This window comes from Vanellus vanellus (genome assembly GCF_965231255.1).
Source record: "Vanellus vanellus genome assembly, chromosome: 4".
In the NCBI taxonomy this organism is placed as follows: domain Eukaryota; kingdom Metazoa; phylum Chordata; class Aves; order Charadriiformes; family Charadriidae; genus Vanellus; species Vanellus vanellus.
This window is the reverse complement of record NC_138909.1, coordinates 83,929,715-83,950,454: the sequence shown is the minus strand read 5'-3', so window position 1 is coordinate 83,950,454 and position 20,740 is coordinate 83,929,715. Positions and strand designations below refer to the sequence as shown.

At 38.9% G+C, this 20,740-nt stretch overlaps 1 protein-coding gene across 1 annotated transcript in view; it reads right to left on the bottom strand.

Annotated features, from left to right (window-relative positions):
• Window positions 1–6,260: 6,260 nt before the first annotated feature.
• GLRA3 (glycine receptor alpha 3) overlaps window positions 6,261–20,740 on the bottom strand; it is a gene marked incomplete at both ends in the record, with an annotated part of 92,922 nt that continues 78,442 nt past the window's right edge. Inside the window, 3 exons of the mRNA XM_082482493.1 lie at window positions 6,261–6,530; window positions 16,109–16,255; window positions 17,875–18,089. Coding sequence (XP_082338619.1) covers window positions 6,261–6,530; window positions 16,109–16,255; window positions 17,875–18,089 — 632 coding nt within the window. The remainder of the gene's footprint in view (window positions 6,531–16,108; window positions 16,256–17,874; window positions 18,090–20,740) is intronic.

The window sequence follows — 20,740 nt, the reverse complement described above, 5'->3', positions numbered from 1 at the left end:
ATGTCAGTTTAAGTGCAATATGATACTGTAATACAATAGAAAAAAGTTTAATCAAATCCATGCACAACACATTTACAGAGTTTTACTGAAAAAGAAGTACTTTGAGATGAAATTGCCATCAGACAGAATTCACAGGAGAATATTCGTAAAAGTCACAGACAATTTATTAATACACTATCGTATTTTTTTCTTTTTTCTTGCTGTAGCCTTTAAAAAGCTGGGATCACTAACACACAAAATACTGTATATTATGTTGAACCCTTAGGTTAAAAGCTTATGGCACAATTTCTTTTATACAGCTCACAATTACACATTCATGGAACATCAGTAGCTACTGGAGTCCAGTTCATCTGTTAACAGCGCTCTGTCATACATTAAAATACAAACATAAGAAATGTTCCTTGCATATTTCACAGAGATGAAAGTGAAGAAGTGCAGTAATATCCAAGAATGTCAAGAATACAGGATGAGCCAACGTTTTTCTGGCATTTAACCCACTGCTGCTAGCAATCTATCCTGCTTCCACACGCCCTCCCAACCCAGAGCATCGCAGTAACTACTGTAGGTGGGGTGTGTTGCCTGAAGGCACCTTTTCCATAACCACTCCAAAAGAGAATACCCATTTTGTTATTAACAAGTAACTTAGTTTGTGATTTATATTTTTCTTCTCAGTTGTTTCAAAAAGGGAAAAAAAGTCATCATGATCTGATATTGTTCTCATCTAAATAACCATCGGATTGTATGGTAAGATGTGGATAAACTTATTTTGCTACCTCACAGGGGTACTGTAAGAATTAATAGCTCATTCAGCAGTTATATGGTTTAAGGCCAAATTCTGCTCTGTTGGATTAGATTAATTCCTATGCTGGCTCAAACGAGAGCAGAAGTTGCGCATAAAGTATATCCATCTTTTGCAACCAACCGTCTTAGCTTGGGCTGGGAACTGTATAAATAAATTTATTTCTATCTAATATAAAATTATTGCTAAAAATAATACTTTTTTTTTTTTAAGGTTAAGGAAGACTTTTTATCTTTCCCTACTGTTAAAAATATAAGGTTTTGTACAGTTTATTATATTCTATTTTTATCTACATTATCAACCTACAGTTCTGTAAGGGGTTATAGTACAAAGTAGAAGCAACACCTTACTCCTTAAATGTAAAGTGCACATCTAAATCACCTAAATATAGGTCTTTCTAGTCAGTAAACGGAATCATCTTTCACACATCACAAAGGATTCTTTATAAAGCAGCCTATAAAAAGGTTTTGGAAGAAACTCTAATAAAGAGAATCCAAAGAAAACCAATATATGATTAAGCTGAACAAAGAATTGAATCCCATGTTCTCCCTGAACTCCGCTAACCTGCTAAAATAATAGTTCTTGCTGTCAAAACTGCTTGAAGGTAGGATGTGTTTTATTTTGGCATTAAAATAGCTAAATTCTAAATAGCAAAACACTAGTATCCCTCCTTCCTTTTCTTCTTTGAGCCTCCTCTGGTTTATCAGCAGAGGAAAAAGCCAGCCCTCTAACCAGGCAAGCCCATTTTGGTGATATTTGAATATGGTTTTAAAAATAAAACGCATTTTGCTATTCAGAATTTAAGCAGAAGTTTGGTGCTGTGCTGGGTGAGTGTATCTACTGCACCTCTAAGGGACCTTTCTTATTCTCTCTCATGGTCCTGAAGAATTTGGCCTTATGGAGGGTGATGTGGATGTGGCCACATCTTTCTCTTTACTGCCAGAAGAAGAAACAGTCATATGAGAGGTTCCAGGCACCGCCTTGGCTTTCTCTCTCCCTGTGTCCTGGTTATGCTATCTTCAGTCCATACTTTTCGTCCTCTGCCTTCCTGCTCCGCTTCTCTTTCCATTAAGAAAGTGAAGGGTGTGGAAGTCAATTCTCTATCCACGCAGTAGAAACTACTCTTCCAGGAGAATACATACTTGGCAGCAGTTGACATAAATTGTTTCCCCCTGCAGCTACTGCTTCCACCTGAACAAGCGTACCTACAGAGAGGATACTGGGGGATGCGGAAAAGTAGTAAGGATGCCTCGTGCTTCCTTCCTTGCCCTTTATGGTGACCCTGTCAGCTCTTTGGGAGCCGTTACTGGAGTATTCTTCCAGATTCTACAGTTTCTCCCTCTGTTTTTGTTGTGTTGCAATGGCCTTATAGTGCCAGAATTTTCTTTTTGAGGTATAGGGCTGGTCTACAGAGACCACAAAACCATGACCCAAGCCACACAGAGTCTACACCTATGGTGAATAACGACTTGAGGCAAAGCTGTGTGAACCTGTCAACATAGGGGTTGTGCTTACAAGAAGCCTTCTTGTGTGGGAGTGATGGCTTTAAACTAGAAGAGGGGAGATTCAGACTAGATATAAGGAAGAAATTTTTTACAGTGAGGGAGCTGAAACCCTGGCCCAGGTTGCCCAGAGAGGTGGTTGACGTCCCATCCCTGGAAACATTCAAGGTCAGGTTGGACGGGGCTCTGAGCAACCAGGTCTATTTGAAGATGTCCCTGCTCACGGCAGGGGTGTTGGACTGGATGGCCTTTAAAGATCCCTTCCCACCCAAAGTATTCTATGACCTGTACCCTGCAGAGCCCAGGTTCAGTGATAGTGAGGTGAGGCAGCTATCTACTTCAGCCCAATGACCGACCTCTTTTTTAGATGCGGGAGAAGCCCCACTAGGTACCATCTGCCTCAACCATTATTTCCTTGATGACTACTTTTCTTCCTCTCCACTGCCTCTTTCACAGGACTTCAGCATAAATACTGCAGAGTAGGTTTCAGTTCTTGCGTCTTCTTAATGTCATTCCCTTCTACTTCGTTATACAGTTAGGAAAGAGTCGTGTCCCACGCTAATCTCAGCTGATGAGAGTGGCTGTTGGTGCCGGCTTTGTGGAGAGGGCGGCGTGCCTGCTGGCGCTGCTGGGCTTTCCCCCAGTCAGTGGTGGAATGCAGGCATTTGTGGCTTGAAGTTTCTTGTCACCTCAACTGACATTTCTCTCTTTTTTTACCATGTGACTCTACACTAAGTCATTTAGGAATAATCTAAATGAAATTTAAATTTTAAGTTCTGATTTCTTTTGAAAAACACATTATCTGGCGGATATGTTATGGTTCCAGTAAAAAAAAAAAAAACCACAAAGCTATCATTACATGAGAGACCTGGGTTCCATTATATCAAAATAGAAAATCTTGACTTCCCTGAGGGCAGCAGAGCGACACGCCAAATGTTACGTGCATGTGGAAATATCATAATGGAAACATATTTTGCTTTTCCTCTCTGTTTGAAATACTTCTGTTATTGATGGATTGCTAAATAAAAAAAGGTTCCAGCAACACTGTAGAGTTTTCATAATGATGTTTTAAACATATTTAATTCTATTTTCGATGTGCCCTGTTAGACAACTGAGCTTTATATATAGGTTTTCACTATAGAAGTAGGGTACGCTCAACTTCCCAATGAAACGGCCTATGAAAGAGAAATATAACTACGTAGAGGAAGGGATATGCTTTCCATTGGTCAGGTCTGAGACCCTCCTCTCCCACCGTAGTGCATGGCCTATGCAACCTGAGAGGCAACACTAGGCATTAGCTCCAGTCATTAAACCTACAGATTTGTTTTAAATACAACATATAGGGAACAATCCGTCAGGGAGGTCAGAAAAGAACTGTAATGTAGATTTATGCTTTTCATTTTATATATGCTGTAATTTTTCCTTAGATTAGCATACTCTAGTCAAAGAGAAATGTGGCACAAAGGTTATTCCCCCTCACTGAGGTAACAGGTCCTTAGATGAATGAAGGATCTTGTCCTTCTTGCTTAACCACGCGCATTCCTTGTGACTCCCTGCTACGCTTGCCGGTGTTGTAATCCGATCGCTCTTTTATCACTTTCAAAATTTCTGGTTTCTCTATTTGAGAGCACAGACCTTTTAAAGAGTGAAAAAAGAAATTAGGGCTAAATTTGTTCAGCTCTGCTTTACTCAAGTTTGTTAATGTTTTCAAAACAAGGGAGCGCTACATGGGCGAGAGCAACAGACTGTTGAATGATGGGGAGAGGGGCAACGTGAATCAGCTGCTCAGGTGTTATAAACTAGAATAACTGGGAGTTATTCTGATGTGGCCAGCATTTTTTTTTTTTTTTTTTTTTTTTTTTGTGCACTCACCCCTTCAATTAAGAATTCTTTGTTGAATGCAAGCCAGGTATTTTAGAAGGAAAGAAAAGAGATGAGCCTGAAAGATAATGGATCTTGATTATGCATCCAGCACTTCAAACAGTCCTTGAACAAAATACCGTTGACTTTGCTGACAGCAGAAGCAAGTTTACATCCCTCTTCATACGATACAGCTAATGCTAACTTCGAGAGAGGTGAATATAACCCAGCTGAAAAGTCAGCCATTAGTTCATGATACCCCTTCACACAGATGAGCACCTTCATAAATGGACAGGAATTTTTGGAACATACACATAGAGAAATCAACAAAAACATGACACAGCCTCAGCAAACAATAATTCTTTAAAGTGAATTGAACTCATTTGAGAGCATAAATGAAGCAAAAAATATAAAAAAAGAATGCTGTTTTAAAATAAAGGAGGATTATACCGCTTTTTTTCTGACACAGCTGAACAAAATCTGAGCTACTATTTTAGAATCTCTCTAACCAGTCCTTGGAGGAGATCAACAACAAACCCAACCAAACCCAAGGTTGCTACTTTAAAATCCTCAGTGCAGAGCTACGTTGCTTCTGCTACTTCATCTGCACCATGCCTTTGGCAGGGCACCAGATGTTTGCCTCCAGCTGTATTTTGCTTTTGCACACACATTCTGAGCAACGACAAACTGAAAATTTAAAACGTGTTCAAAATAAGAATATTTTGCAATGAGAAACAGCCTCAGCTACTGGACTTAAAGTACCTACTAATTCTAATTGTCAGATTTCCATATCTTAGCATGTTTTTGTTTTTCAGTAGACGAGATTGGCAAAAGTAAACCCTCTTTCCTACAAGCTCTGCTATAAATGTGATCTATTGTGTTATAATTCAAAGACGCAACTAATATGACCTATTTAATCCTAAACAGGGAAAATCTCTCAAAGAGTTTTAATAGTTGTTCTTCTATTTATTAATATGAAGTACAACAAATGTAAAAGACCATCCAGATCCTTTTTCAGGTTTTAGAAGAACTGTGTGTTTTTCCAAAGTTGTGAAGTGTTTCTTAACCAGTACTGAAGTCATATCAATATACTTCAAAGAATGAGACAGAAAACTTGATATGTTCACAAATTAAACTTCCCGCATTTACGTAACATGTAGGAGATAGATACACATAAACACAGCTCTACTCGTCCTCCAAACGTTTCAGGGAAGCAGTGGACTATTTGCTTTTAATTTTGGTCCAAGACCTCTTTGCATTGAATCAAAATGAAGCATTGCAAAATTCTGATGTAGTTTGTTTACCTCAAAAGCTGTATGATTTTTACCAATTGAAAAAAAAAAAAAAACAAACCTTCAAAAATATAAAAAGGATTTAAAAATATTTTGTTTCAATTATCAAAGTGTAGGTAATTAAAAAGAAAAAAAAATCCTTTGCAGAAATCAATACTTTACAAATTTTAATATATTTCCCATGTGAAATGCAGACTGTTAGGCTGGAGATACCTTGTGCTGTCTGAGATTATTTCAACATACACCTTCCAGGAGAATGGTAATATGAAGTACGTTGAATAAATTCGATAACTTAAATGTGTCAAATGTGCTCATTGCAAAACCACAGGTCCTTAAAACTGTAACCTCAAATCAGTAATTTGTCATTACCATGTAAAACTGAAATAAAGGTTACAAATACTAATCTATTCTGTAATACTGTGGGGTTTACCTAGGGTATTCTGGATCCATTTTTTTAATTAAAAATACACCAGAATTAAAAAAAAAAAAATAATTAAGGAACATCAAAGAGTACTGTACAATTATACCACTATGTAACAATATGTATAAATACTTGGCAGTAAAGCTTCAGTAAAGAGTGATTTACAATGAAAAAGTTAATATTTAGTTTGACACAAAGTTTGCAAGAGCAGATGTATCTTCTCTGGGTGCCATTCTTCCACTCCACGCGACTGGGCATTGCAGGCCAGGCAGGATGGTTTTTTTTTCTCCCCCTCAATGCCTTTAACTCTCCCGGTCACTCCTCGGACGCGCGTTTCTAACAGAAAGCCTCCCGTTGAACTGCGCCTACTGCAAGCCTTAATCTCCTTATTGGTGAATGTCCTCATGCCTGATGATTTTGTAAATTACCCAATAAAAAATATTGAAAATCAGAAAGGCTAACGGGAAACAAGCTCTGGATATTGTGTCTATCTTCTTGGCCCGGTCAATAAATACCTTTCTCATCTCATCAGGGCTTTTTGGTGCAGCTTGAACAGGGTTGTTTGCCCCCTTTTGTGTCACTCCGTCTTTTGCCTGCAGACATGGGCCCACTCCATATGCTGTAAAACTGAACTGGCTTTCCCTTATGTCATCATCCTGTTGAAAAAAGAAAAAAAAAAAAAAAAAAAAAAGAAGGAAAAAAGCAAGAAGGTTGTTTTCTTTACAGAAATCTTACCAGCCGCTAAATAGCAAGCACTGCACCGTTACCTCAGCGACTTCTTGAATCCGGAGTTTATCTTAACTGGTTGAAATTTCAGCCCTATCAGTGTCTGACAAAAATATCACAGCAGCTTTAACAAGCACAGAATTTTCCTATTTGTTTATAGATTCGGTAACCTCTTTAAAAAAAGAGAGAAAGCTTACTAAACTAGTGGTAATCACTCACACAACTTCTGATTTGGTTTGATTTTCCCCATTTACAGTAAATATCCTCAGTCTTCAACTGGGCAAACTTAACGCTGCTCTTCTAGTCAACAACCATTAATTCTGTACGTTGCTTAACAGAATGGGGTCCCAGCCTCTAGAGGTACTCATACAAGCACTAATGATGTTCACATTAATTATATTGGTGCGAATTCTGCCTATTTGGTCATCGCATATTTAGTTAATCTTATCTGTATGCCTTATTTCTGCTGTCCACTGTGAATGCATCAGATAAAGAGAATAGTATGTAAAGTGTCTTAGTTTAAAAAAAAAAGTGAATGAAAGCTAAAGGGCAGATTTGTTTCCTGACTCATTCTTCTGCCAATTCAGGAGAAAACTGGCAAAAAACATTGTGAACTCAGGGAGCTATGAGAGAAAGTGGTTTTTAATCACATGGCACAGAAACAAAAGTTGATGGTCTAAAGAGAGATATATATATATTTATAAAATGCATTTCAAGAATGGGGCTCCTGTCTGGAGATACATTTTGTATTCTTAAGTAATAAAGGAAGTACAAATACAGGCACATAAATGATACATAGACTGTGAAGTCAGGGCCAAATTTCATTCCGGAATATATTCCAGTGTATTCCTTCACTATGTCAGGTAGTCACAGATAGTCGTGTGATTTTGATGACAGTCACAATTTTTTAATACTGATTTTAAATTTAGGATTTCCTACTTGTCATGACTAATTTAGCCTAGTTGCTTTAGGATTCTAGACTTTTATGAAGTATGACAAAGTATTCTGTATATTTTATTTCTTAAATAAATATTTTGGAAAATAATTTGTGGAAGTATTAAAAAAAAATTCAGCAGCAGTCAATTTTCCCTTTTTAAGAATTTTTGACATTTTGAAGCTCTTCCTAACTTAAATTAAAATAAAAGGGTAAAAAAATTAATTTACCAAAGCAAATGAAACAATTAGTGTTTCAGTTCAGTCATTCTGAAGCATTTTTGTTTTACTTAAACCTCTTAATTTGTACAAATGTAATTTCTCAATGAACACCGTTTAAATCAAAACTTACAAATTCTTCATTTTGAAAATGCCTGTGACATTTGGAAAATCTGAAAATGTTTTGGAAGGGAGTAAAGTTTTGATAAAGTAGAACTTGCTAGAAGAACCATTGTTAATTAGTTTGTTTGAAAAAATCCAATGATGTTTATTATCAATATTAGTTGAAGAAGTTATCTGCAAAAGAATGCAGCTCCATTACTGAGTTTGAAGTGGACTGGTGGCAGTCGGCACGAGCACCCAGCAGAGCTGTAGTTATCGCCCAACTGCAATACTTTTTCAATTCTGTAGATTTAATAAACTTAGAGACAATAGAGTTCACTGAAACCACTGTACTTCAAATCTGTATTGGAATTCTTCTATAAAAACAAAAAATAAAGAAAAATTAACATGAAAGAAAAGGAGGAGGAAAAATCACTGACTGGTTTCAATATGGAAATGAATAACAGAAATACAAAATGGTAGGATCATTATTTGATGACGTGATAAAACAAAGATCTAATTACTGCGATAGTGTTCCTCTCCTGTCAGAAAAGAATGGGAAATAACATCTTCATAGTCGTATTCCAGAAGAGTTGTAGTGTTGTATTGCCATTAACAGGAGTTACAAATGCGTGGACTGTAAGAATTTACATCAAACTTGCCATTTCAACACTTTCAAACGCACAATTCAGGGTTTAAATCTTTTCATGCTTCTCCAGAAAATCATGCTTATGATAGAAAGATAATAAAATAATGCCTGTGCGTAGCAGCTTTCAGATTCTGCCCCTCTACTCCACTCTCGTGAGACCCCACCTGGAATATTACATCCAGCTCTGGAGTCCCCAACAGAAGAAGGACATGGACCTGCTGGAGTGTGTCCAGAGGAGAGCCACAAGGATGATCCGAGGGCTGGAGCCCCTCTCCTCTGAGGACAGGCTGAGAGAGTTGGGGCTGTTCAGCCTGGAGAAGAGAACGCTCCGGAGAGATCTTCTTGCGGCCTTCCAGTCCCTAAAGGGGGCCTACAGGAGAGCTGGGGAAGGGCTTTTTACTGGGGCATGTAGCGATAGGACAACGGGGAATGGCTTCAAACTGGAAGAGGGCAGGTGCAGATTGAACATGAGGAAGAAGTTTTTCCCTGTGAGGGTGGTGCGGCACTGGCCCAGGTTGCCCAGAGAGGCTGTTGAGGCCCCATCCCTGGAGGTGTTCAAGGCCAGGCTGGACGGGGCCTTGGGCAACCTGGTCTAGTGGGAGGTGTCCCTGCCTATGGCAGGGGGGTTGGAACGAGATGATCTTCAAGGTCCTTTCCAACCTAAACCATTCTGTGATTGTATGATTCTATGTTTCCAGGATGAGGCACCACACCCTAAGACTTTACCGTCTGTGGTCTATGCTTACCCGAATCGAGCCACCCCCTAGCACAATTCTAAAAGCCAGCTCTCTGCTTATTATTTTTTTAGCTCGCAGCCATCCTGAATTTAGTCTGCGAGCAGGCTGCTTGGAAATGCTCCCTGTTGTCGAGGAAGTGATGTGAAGGTCCTTCTAGGAGTCTAACCCTTCTGCCCAGTTCCCCGGTGTCTCCACGAGGGCAGATGGGATGGTTGGAGCCCGCCCTGCTGGGGCTATGGACGTGTGAGAAAGGGCACCTTCCGGAGCATTGTAACGTGCCAGGTACCGCCACACTTTTTTTTCCTCGAGTATCCCTTGGAATATCCAGAATGTGGTTCTGGAAGATTTCCAGCAGGTTCATAATGCAGAAAAATGATTAATTTGTCCTCAGGTTCGTACCTGAGGGTGCTTGTGCACAGCAGGAGAGATGCAGGTACTGTTACTCTAAGTAGTAACTTTTGAGTGCTTTTTCGAAGGCATTTTTATAAAATGTCGATGATGCCCCCTTTGTTTTTATGGATTGACTTGGCTACAGTCCCTCTTTCTGACTGGAAATATTTCTCGTAATGCACGTGTCTGAGTCCGCAGCTCTTGAAATCATCTCATGGCAGTACCCAGCGTGTCCCAGGGGAGAAGCGGGACAGTGAATCTTCCTGAAAAAGTCCTGCACTTTGGTTGAATTTTTTACAAAAAGATGTAATAAGGAAGCCCTTTTTTTTTTTGTCTTTTGTGTATTTTAGTGCATCATCACTAAAGAAAAGAAAATGAATGATTTCTTATTGATTTTTGAAACAGCTTTTAAAATCCTGTTATGAATGAACTTTAATAAAGGTTGGCTATGAGTGCGCTTTTCACACATATGGCTTTGGAAGTAGCAATTTTAAAGTTATTCTGCATGCAGTGACATATAAATATTTTATCATCTCTATTAAAATTACTGTAGTTGAAGAATGGAAATAAATTTAGATAACAATTTATATTTAGAAAGTTAGAATTCTTTGGAGGCCTGAAGGAAATAATTTCAGTTCGTTTATTTTCATATTCTGTTTTACAAAATACTCAGCTACAAAGTATTAGAAAGCTGCCAGTTTCTGTGGCCCTGTGAACATGCTGTTTTCTGTCCCTATATTTAATTGTACATTTCTCTTGGGGAGACATATGCATAAGGGCTGAAAATATCTCTATAGCCTTTTGCCTGTGGGTTGTGGTAACAGCTTGAAGACTTATTTGCAGTCTTGGCTTTGGTTATTTGAACACTATCTTTTTTTAACTGTTCATTCTTGAGAAGAAGTGTGTTATTGAATTGTTTTGCACTACAAACAGCTTGGTTTTAAATGTTGATCTGGTAGCAACAGGTTTCTGCTTGAACTGATGTCACTGTTCCTTTGAAGTTGGAGAAAGTAAAATTTTAATGCGATGTTTTAATCCAGATTTAAACAGATCAAAATGGATTATGAAATTAACAAGACAGGTACCTTTATCAACATTTCACGTCATCACATACAGGTAGCAATGAAGGAATATGGAGTTCACATGGGAAGACATTATCTCAGACAAAAGGACAGGGCCTCTGTTAATGATTGGATATCACATTATGACAAATGGGACATCTTCTTCATAGTTTACCCTTAAATTTGTACTGTAGATTTGAGGCAAAGTCCCGTCTATAGGTCCTGCACATCTCAAGCCATTGCTATGCTGCAATGATTCACTGATTTCATTTCCTTCAAGAACTCCCTCAAAATACTTTCATCAAAACGGATGGGTTGACCAAAAAGAAAACAAAAGAAAAGAGGTGTGATTACCATTAAAGACAATCTAGTTTGCATGTCTATTTTCCTCACTAAAGATACGGTGATCTTTAGATTTTTGAAAATAGAATTAAAAGATCGACTATTCCTGAAAACCGAATATATTAAAACCTAATCTAAAATCAGTGTTATTCAGTATATGTACACAGGTAATGTTTTTCCCCTCATGGTGTAAGCGCAACTGAGAAAAAGCCCTGATCATAGGTATGTTTCAGTATCCCTGTATGACTTTCAACTCTGCCATTTTTGTCCTTTTGTCTTTCAAGACCAAAAAGAGTGTGACTGTAAGTGAATAACTAATATTCGTTCATTCTGAAGGAACATTTCCATCATATTAATAGTATAATATTTGTGAAATAGTTGTCTTCATTGGTCAGATTTCTTCCTCTGACGGAGGCAACGCAGTACGGATCATACACTGACCACCAAATGAAGTCTCGAATTGGGAACCAAAAATCTCTGTTCTCAAGATTCGTTATGCCATTTGTGTAATCACAAAGAAATGAGACCCTTTTTCAAAAATCTCCTATACCTCCTATTGTGAAGGCTGTTGGAAAACAGCAATGGATAGGTTGCATATTATATTGCAATAACAGTTTTTATTTATGAATGTGTTTATAACACAATCTCGGACAGTTTGACATTTTCGTTAATTCCGTGCAAATTGGATTGGGCCCCTGAAAAGAAATTTGCCTTTCAGTTCCTTGGAATCACTGAGTAAGGTCCATAGTTACAACCATAAAAACGGTAGCCAGAGGGTGCAGTTATACCTGCGAATCGCCCTTGGTGCTGCTGGTGCTGCTGGCTGGGAAGGGAGGGGGTAGGAAAGCGGCGGTGACTGTAGGTGGAAAAAGCAGAAGGAAAATGGCTTTGGATGCCAAAATGTCTTGATAGAGCTCTATAATTACATTTTGTACAACCGTACAATTTTCCACAAATCTCAACAGGTCTTATTTTGTTTGCTACACTTGTTCACTGCGGGGGTTTTACCCGAGTTCCATCATACGCTTTTTAAGAGAGAGATTTCAGTTCTCCTGTGTTTTGAATCAGCATTGGGAAGGAACAACCCACAGTTTTGATTAAATTTACAAAAGACCCCAACCTGGGAAAACCTGCACATTTCTTTGAGGATATGTTTAGAGTTAAAACTGCATTCAGTGATTTGGATTCTGAAAAATACTGGAGGAGAGTTGGTAGTTGCGAATACAAAGTACTACATTTAGCCAGGAATAAGCAACTTCGTGAACAGAAGTTGGAAAGCGAATGGCTCTGTGGCAGCTCCGGAAAAAGACGTGGGAGTTAGGGAAGGTCCCAACTTTGCTATGGGTCAATACCATGATGCTGTTAAAAAGGCAAATGGCAAACAGGTTTGGATAAACAAGTGTGTAACTTGCATGATGTGATCCTTCCACTGCTCTCAACTGCTACTGCCTGGGCTTCATGTCGCAAACACAGCTTTGAGGAATTAGATGGACTTATGGAATTTCCAGGGAAGGAGAATGAGAATGAGAAAAAAAAAAAAAAAAAAAAAAAAGAAAAAAGAGACTGTACCAACTGGGAATATTTAAAGCAAAGAAAACTAAACGGACATGTCCAAATGGTACATTAAGGGATGAAGCAGTGTGTTCTCTGGGCCCCGTCTAGACAAGCCATGAGAGGCCAACAAAGGCGTGAGTAAAAATCTTTCTAAACCATAGATTGCAGGGGAGCTTGTGGTTTTTTTATGACTGGGATGAATTAGGTATAACTGATTGTGATTTAGGTCAGGAGAATGGATTCCCTGACCTCCCAAGGGCATGCCAGCACTGAAATTCAATCGTCTGACTGTTGCCAGGGTTACTTGGTAAGAGTAAATATTTCTTGCAATGAGCACGTCTTTTTGATTACAGAGAAAATAAACTTTGGAAATTCTTCAGCTGCCATATTGCACTTAGGTACTATTCATACATGTTCTCTTCTGTCAACATATACCTGAAATGAAACATTTCCAAACCCATCTATTTTGGGACTTTTGCAACACAGTCGAACCAGTCGGAATTTTGCTCTACCCTTGCAGATAAAATGCCAGTGCCAAAACATCCTGTATCCATCGTCTGGGATTCACCTGGTAGAAAAACCTAATCCCAGTAAAATGTCCCAAGATGGTAAGCATATAGGATGAAAAAGTCTAAGAACTTATCCCGACTGCTCCATTTCTCTAATCCATTTGGACATAAATACTGACTAGAATAGGAGTTTTCACTTCGAAAAGACATAGGATTTAATGTTCAAGGAAACCCCTGAAGTTTATTTTAAGCGCAGCCTTTTAACCTCACATCTTTTCCTGTCTTTTGACTTTGCGGTCAAATGAACTTTTCTTTATACACGGTAGTTTTAAAAGTTAATGCAATCTAATTCCTGAGAGCCAGTGGCTCTTTGACCTAGTCCAAAGGGAGAACAAAGAGATGCAAAACTTTATAATCATGAGCTACAGTCACCGACTTTGAAAAGGACAAAAGAGGAAGGAAACAAAAGTTAATTTGCCTTCTGATCCTAAGGCCTGCATTTCATGTTAGAAATTGTGGTGAAAAAATAATAACAGTTGTGGTAAGGAAGGCTGGTTATTAACTGCTTTCTTTAATCCAGAAGACATCATTTATTATTTGTATACCGGAGGGTTTAGGATGCGATCCAAATTTTTTGGAGAGATCAGATCTCCGTGCTGTAACGTCTCAAGTTCTAGTCGGGCAAGGAATGGTTTAATAAAACACTGAGGAAAAGAGAAGCAATTAGCTGAGCTGTCTCTAGAGCTCGAGAAGGTGTATCCGGAAAGGTTAACTCTGGCCAGGAGCTCTAGCGCTGCACAGAATTGGAGTCAAGAAACGTTCAGTTGAATTAATCTTTTCAGCAAAATGTCTGTTTGTCAAAACCATAACCTTGCGTGGGAACGAAGCAGTTTTTGCTGAATTTAGGCTGAGAAACCTGTCTCATGGTGAAATATGCAGATACAGGGAAGAAGGGAAAGCCCTGTACCCCCAGACGTAGTTAATTCCCTCCCCTGGGTGGGTTATGAAGAAAAGCATTGACATGCACGTCTTCTTCCTGCAGAAACTGAGGGGAGTACTCGATACTTTACTGTAGACCCAGCAGCCTCTAATCCTCTAATTTTATGAGAACCTCTCAGAAAACCTACCTGAAGCTAGAAGACTGTCTGATGAAGTGCAGAATTAGAATAAGGACTTTTAAGCGTCAGTTCAAAAATACCACCGTGTCAAGCCCTGACCCGGCAAAACAGTGAAGTCAATGAGACCGTTCATGGGCACACTTTTTGGGGAAGTGGCCTTCTCTTAGAAGTGCTTTGCATATTGTGGATCCTTCCTTACGTGCGTTTAAGTTGAAATTTGATTGTGAGTGCTGAAGAAGTGTTTGTGGTGAGTGTGAAGTCTTGCTAAGAGGGGGCTGAAAAGAGATGCGGTTTGTTTCTGAGGAAGGAAGGTAATATTACCTGCCAGTTTCTAACCCGGTGATTATAATAATTGACGTGTATTTAAGGAAGTGAAAAGACATCACTAAAGCTGAATATGGTAAATTTGCCTGAGATACAGAAGACACTGTAATACATTGTGAAAAAAAAAAAGGAATGGACTAAAAGTATAATCTCGTACTCCATCACTCAGCACAGCTGTTTGTATTCGATACATGACGCATTTGATGTGGCTCACCTGCCCCCGTGCAGTAATCCCTCTCTGCCCGGCCCATTCCCCCCATTCCAAACCTTTAAGCAGCTTTCAGGGAGCTGCCGTATTTAAAAAACAAACCCCCATCACAAAAATCCTGCTTTCCTCCTGTGTGCCTCAGAAAGCGCTTTTCCTGCTACTGTCGGCGAGAAGAAAACATTTTTTGCAGGGACGAAGGTTGAAAGCAAGTACCCGCAGCCAGAATCGTCCTCTAGCTACAGCGCCCGAGTTTCTCTCTGCACCCGAAAACACCTTGGACCCGGCCCACAGGAACACCAACAGTATGAAAATGTCACTTTAATTGAGTGCCCAGCCTGCCTTTTGACATGGCAAAACCTGCCTGGGTGGGCTTTGCACCACTCCAGATTTTCAGTGTCTTCTAAGTAAAAGGGCAACAACCTGGAAACCGCCCTCTCCTCATGATGGAAGCGGGAAATTGGGGTCAGTCTCCAGGAATGAAGGACGGCTGAACTGGGTCATGTTGCTGTGTCAGACTGTCATCCCCAGTAATATTCCAGACAGTGACAGAAAGGCAGCGGGAAGGCTCTGCGTGACAGCACTGGTGGGTACGCAGTGAATGAGTAGGTTGGAAGAATATTTACTCTTTGAAAAATCAGACGTAGGAGATACGTATTCGTTGTAAAAAATTCTGATTATTCCTTGATTTAACTGCGGACTTCAGAATTCAAACCTGTAGCCTTAGCTGCTTGACTTTGCACGTTGGTAGGGACTTATTTTACCTTAGTCTAGATAGCTTCAACTGCAAAGGAAATATTAATAATCATCGCTGTATTAAAGCTTCTTACTAATTCTATGAACAATTCACACTGAATCAACATGATAGAAGAAAAAAAAAACTCTCTCAGCCTTTTAAAGTATAATGTTTGTTCTTACACCAATAATAATAATTGAAAAATAATTTTTTGTATTAAAAAATATCCGCCTGAAACACAGCTGTTAAGGCTTTGCACTGAATACTAGAATGAAATTAAGAAACGTTGTTTCTTGAATCTCAATGCAGTACAAACTGCTGCGAGTTGCGGTAACATTCATCCACCGAAGTATAATCTGACTCTTCTAACAGAGTGAAATTCATGCCTGTGCAGATGGCTCCCACATGGCCCATGCCTCATTTAAATCCCTCTTAATCCCTCTTTCGAGAATTCATGTTGGATTTATGCAGTGCACAGTCCTTGTAGTGACCCTCTGCCTATAGCGAGTTTCATTCTGTTCTGCCATTTTATTTATATTTAAGCTGCAGCATGTTTACCAAATTAACCCTATATCGTGGCATAAATCAATCTCAGCCTCTTTCAAAGTTGTGACCACCGTTACTTTTACCTTGTTCTTCTTCCTCTTGCGGCGGAATCGCAGCAGTTCTTTATGCTGCCTCGACACGAAGTTTACAGCTGCGTACTCCAAAAGTGCAGAAAACACGAAAAGCAGACACACGGCCATCCAGATGTCAATCGCTTTGACATACGACACCTATGGGGAGAACAGAGCAGAAGAACGAATACGTTAAAACCACAGATGTGAAGTTTAGTATTTCACGTCAGGAGGAAGTGCATTAGGATCTCCCCGACCCAACGCTACTTTTATCAAACAAAACTTAACACGAAGGCTGGAAAATCAGAGGGAAAACAACTTCATCTATAAGCATTAAATATTATCTTTAAAAAGGTAGTCTTTCACAAAGTGCGTTTACTGTTTATGTCATAAAGAGTTCCTCGTAGTGTACTGTGTATTTTGTCGCAAACCAAATAATCCACGAGAAGCACACGCTCTTCCTCCGTTTGTCCCACTGAGATCTGCAAATGGTACTAAGGAATAAGCGGACAGCTTATAGTGGGACCCGTGGGAATTCCCGTATTATAATGGATCTGGTTTAAAGTTCCTGGAATAGAAATTAGGTAGAGGAAAGGAGATAGATGGAGAACTCTGATATGTTCATTCTCTGCTAATATAGGCATGGTAAATCAGAGATGTACGTTCAGGTTAGTCCTGTAATTTTGACACAGTGGAAGTACTGATAATCAGTTCCAGAGTAGATGCACTCGCTGTGATCCTTCGTTGCCAAGCTCAGCTGCGGGACACAATCTGGACTAGGAAAGTAGGGCCTGTTCCCTCTCTGGGCGCAGATTTACAAGAGCTTTGTCACATAAGCCAACGTAGTCAGCTTCAGGCCTCAAAAACGTGACAAAAACCATCTGTAGCTCTCCTGGGTAACCTCTTATGTTCTTGCTTCTCTGCGTTTTTATAGCATTCCATTTTCTTGTCTGTTGGTGTTACATTCGGATGCATTCAGAGCCATATATTTGAGGTGCAAAGCGCACTCACCTCTGTTAGGGGTATCTGTTTTACTCAGAAAAAAACGTAATTAGCCAACTTAAAAATACCATGTTAAAACTAATACGGAGTGGACTTTGTGTATTTTTGTCGTATACATTTTACTTCTAACTGCAACGGCACATGAAGATGGTCAAGGAATAACCCTTACAATGAAAAAGAAAATCTTCAAAGCAATCACAAGTCAGAAAACTTAAATAGTTAATCATCAAAAAGTGCTTTAAACTATTTACATTGCGTGTGAACCATTCTTTATACAATTGTTTGGACTTATTTAGCTTCAGATTTTTCTACAATTTAATGTAAACGTATTTGTAACTAGTGAGTAAATTCATCATGTAGGCAGGTTTTGGGAAAGGAATGTCACTGAGAACAGGGTGGAATCCATGACCTTTAGAAATTCAGTTATATCTGCTAGCGTGTCATCGGGTACTGGGGTCTGGAAGAGGACGAAGCAGTCGATTGCTAAGCAGCATTTATGTAGTACTGAATAACATCGCTTTCATCATTAGCGGAGGTTTATGGAATTTAGCAGATATGTAGTTGGCTAAATAGTTGAGAAAGGAGAGAAATAGAATATATTTGATTGGTGACTCAAAAAAACCCTCTAAATATCTCAAAGTTATTGATCACTTTTAGAAGACGCTTGAATGCTAATAATTAAAACGCATACTCTAAGGTTGGCTGAAGGTGCTTATTTGCCGCATAGCATTATGACTTTGTACTAATGTGGTACAAGCAAAGGAAATTCTGCCTACCTTTGGAAGAGACGCTCGTGAACCTGAGCTTTGGGTTGTCATGGTCAGTACTGTCGTTATGCCTAAAGCCACTCGGGCTGGAGCTGCATCCATATTGATCCAAAACGATACCCAGGAGAGAATGACGATCAAGAGACTCGGTATGTACATCTGGATGAGATAGTAACCCATCTGCCTCTCAAGGTGAAATCGCACTTCAATACATGTAAACTTTCCTTTTGGTAATAAAGAAGAAATATTTAATAGAAACAGACTGTTCGTTACTGTCAACATCTAATGCACTCTCTAAAAATTTACACTGTCAAAGATATTTGTTATCTACTTAAAGATGAATTCTTGATTTCTCTTCAGTGATTTTTACTATGTGCAGTCCCCATTGAAGAAGGAAAATCTACTGGAACGAAAGTGGACAGAAAAACTGAAACTTTAGGAATTCCATAAGCTCTTGACCTCTTCTTTCCTTAGAAAAACAAAGAGATGACCGAAACACAAATCATTACGACATAGGAAAGTTCCTCTGTGCAATCACACTTATTACCCTACTTACTGTTTGGAAATACTGCAGTATGCAAAGAAAAGGCTTGCTCTCCCATTGTATAAAATCTCCTTTATCTTTTGGTTCAATTTTAAGCTTAAATTATTTTTTTTTTTAATCCAATGACTTTAGGGTAAATATAGTAAAATCAGTGTAGTATATCAACAGGAGATTCTTATAAATCTCTCCCTTCAGCCCCATTCAAACTGTTCCAACTCAAAAATACAATGAACAAGATTCAAACAGAAATCGAGGACTTGAGATTAGACAACTTTAGGAAGCTGATTAAACGGCTCAATTTTTCCAGATACTGAATGTCAAGCAACTTCCACTAATTTAACCAAACCAGAAAAAAAAAATCTATTGTTTGCTCATAAAAACACCATAAAACCATTTTTTTTGTCTTGTCCAGATTGTTTTTTTACCCAGTAAACTGTAGATTATTTCATAGATAGATCTTGACCTGTTCTCATCAGATTTTCTAATTCTACTCAATGCTCATGTTAGTCACGTATGAATGGTGCTGAAGGCAATGCTCTTACTATAAATAGTAGATACAGTTTCTTATAAAAAAACAGTTTCTTACAGTAAGAAATATACAGATTTCTTCCTTATTTGAATGAAAGCGTTTCCTAATTCTAAATTTAACATGGAACACTCTGTAGTTATTTATTTCTTAAGTGGTATGAAGTTTTTGGTTATGTTTTCCAGTAGGTTTTGATAGAAATTTTGCTAACACATTTTTATTTGCCAGAATTCCATTTTATAGCAAATTGTTCCACACTAATAGTGTTTTAATATTTACCATATTAAAAAAAATACGTAATGGACTTATTTATGAGATTATCTTATACTAATTTAGTATATTGTGTGTTGTGCCGTGGTAATAATGTTAGGCATAGAGAAATGAGTTTCAGATAAAGTCAAACTGTAATGTTTTTATTCTGGGAATATTAAGTGCTTGGAAATATCTTCTCAACTTCATTATTTTCATAATAGTTCTCTTAACAGTCCATTAGTTCTTTCTATGATGTGATAGTAAATGTGATGGTATGAAATTTTTATTCTACTGAGGAACTGAAAAAAACATATTTAGAAAGACAGTAGTTACGATGTTCAATATTAAAATGACATGATATATCTCAGGAGTTTTAGGTCTGCTGGTTGAGTTATTAGTTCCATTCCTAATTGCCGGTGTTTTCTGAATCCTATCTGCACTGCTGAAATCTGTGTCCCAAATCCTGGCTCAGCCATCTGCTGCCCCAGCTTCAAAACTGATTTCTGCTTCAATCAAGGAATTAAGTCCCGGTTTACCCAAGTGAATGGGAATTGCGGAGTTTCCTTCAGAAAAGGCCGGGATTTTCCCCCACGGTTCTCTTCCAGGATCTTCACAAGGATATCTACGTGAAACATCCTGTTACTTAGCAGTTCAGCACGCCCCCGCATCACGAGAAGTTCTGCGCTGACTGGCCTTTGTCAAGGTCGTATTCCTACTTCAAGCTGGTCCTTACCCGGGAGATTTCTTTGCCGTGACATTTGCTCTGTTAATTCAGCAGCCGTGGGCTGCAGCGCGCTCTCTCTCACCCATCACAGCGAATCGCGGTGGGAAGGACGGACAGGGGTGCACCAGCCGCACCTAGGGCTCTTGCAAAGCCGTTTTATTTGGCACCGCATCAGCAAGAATTACAGTTCAACGTGCAACGTTTTCTTCCTGTAGGCTCCTATATTCTTCTTTCAAAACAAATTAGGAAGAAAATCTGAGGAGTATCAGAGCGGGTAATATACGCATAACACAGTGTCAATAAACATTGGCTGTTTCTTGTACTTCTTTCCTCCCGAGAAAGGTGGGATAAGAGATCTGAGTCTCTTTCCTGGGCGCTCAAGTGGGCTAGAATTATTACAGAGATGTCAGCGCAAAAATACCGTGGTTCTAAACAAGGAGCAATAAATATATTAGCTCCGATGTGGATCATTTTTATGTAGTTGCAAGTTTGCCAGATTTGACTGAACTAACAAAAAAAGAGAGGAACAGCCGTGGACGAGAGAACCCTAACAAAATGAAAGAGGTTCTGAATGAATGGAATATGTTGCAACCACAGAAAAGGAGGGAAAAGAGGTGGGATTATGAAGAGGCCAGAACTAGGGCCGAGTTAGAGGAATTATACTGAATGATTTTGGTGCTTGCTAAGTGTGGTTTTGTAAACACCATTGGCCAAGGTAAAAAAAAAAAAACAAAAAAACCAAAAGAACAACAACCAAAAACAACCAAAAACCCAACCAAAAAAAAAATACCAAAACAACAAACCCCCAAAAGTGAAGTATATCTCAAAG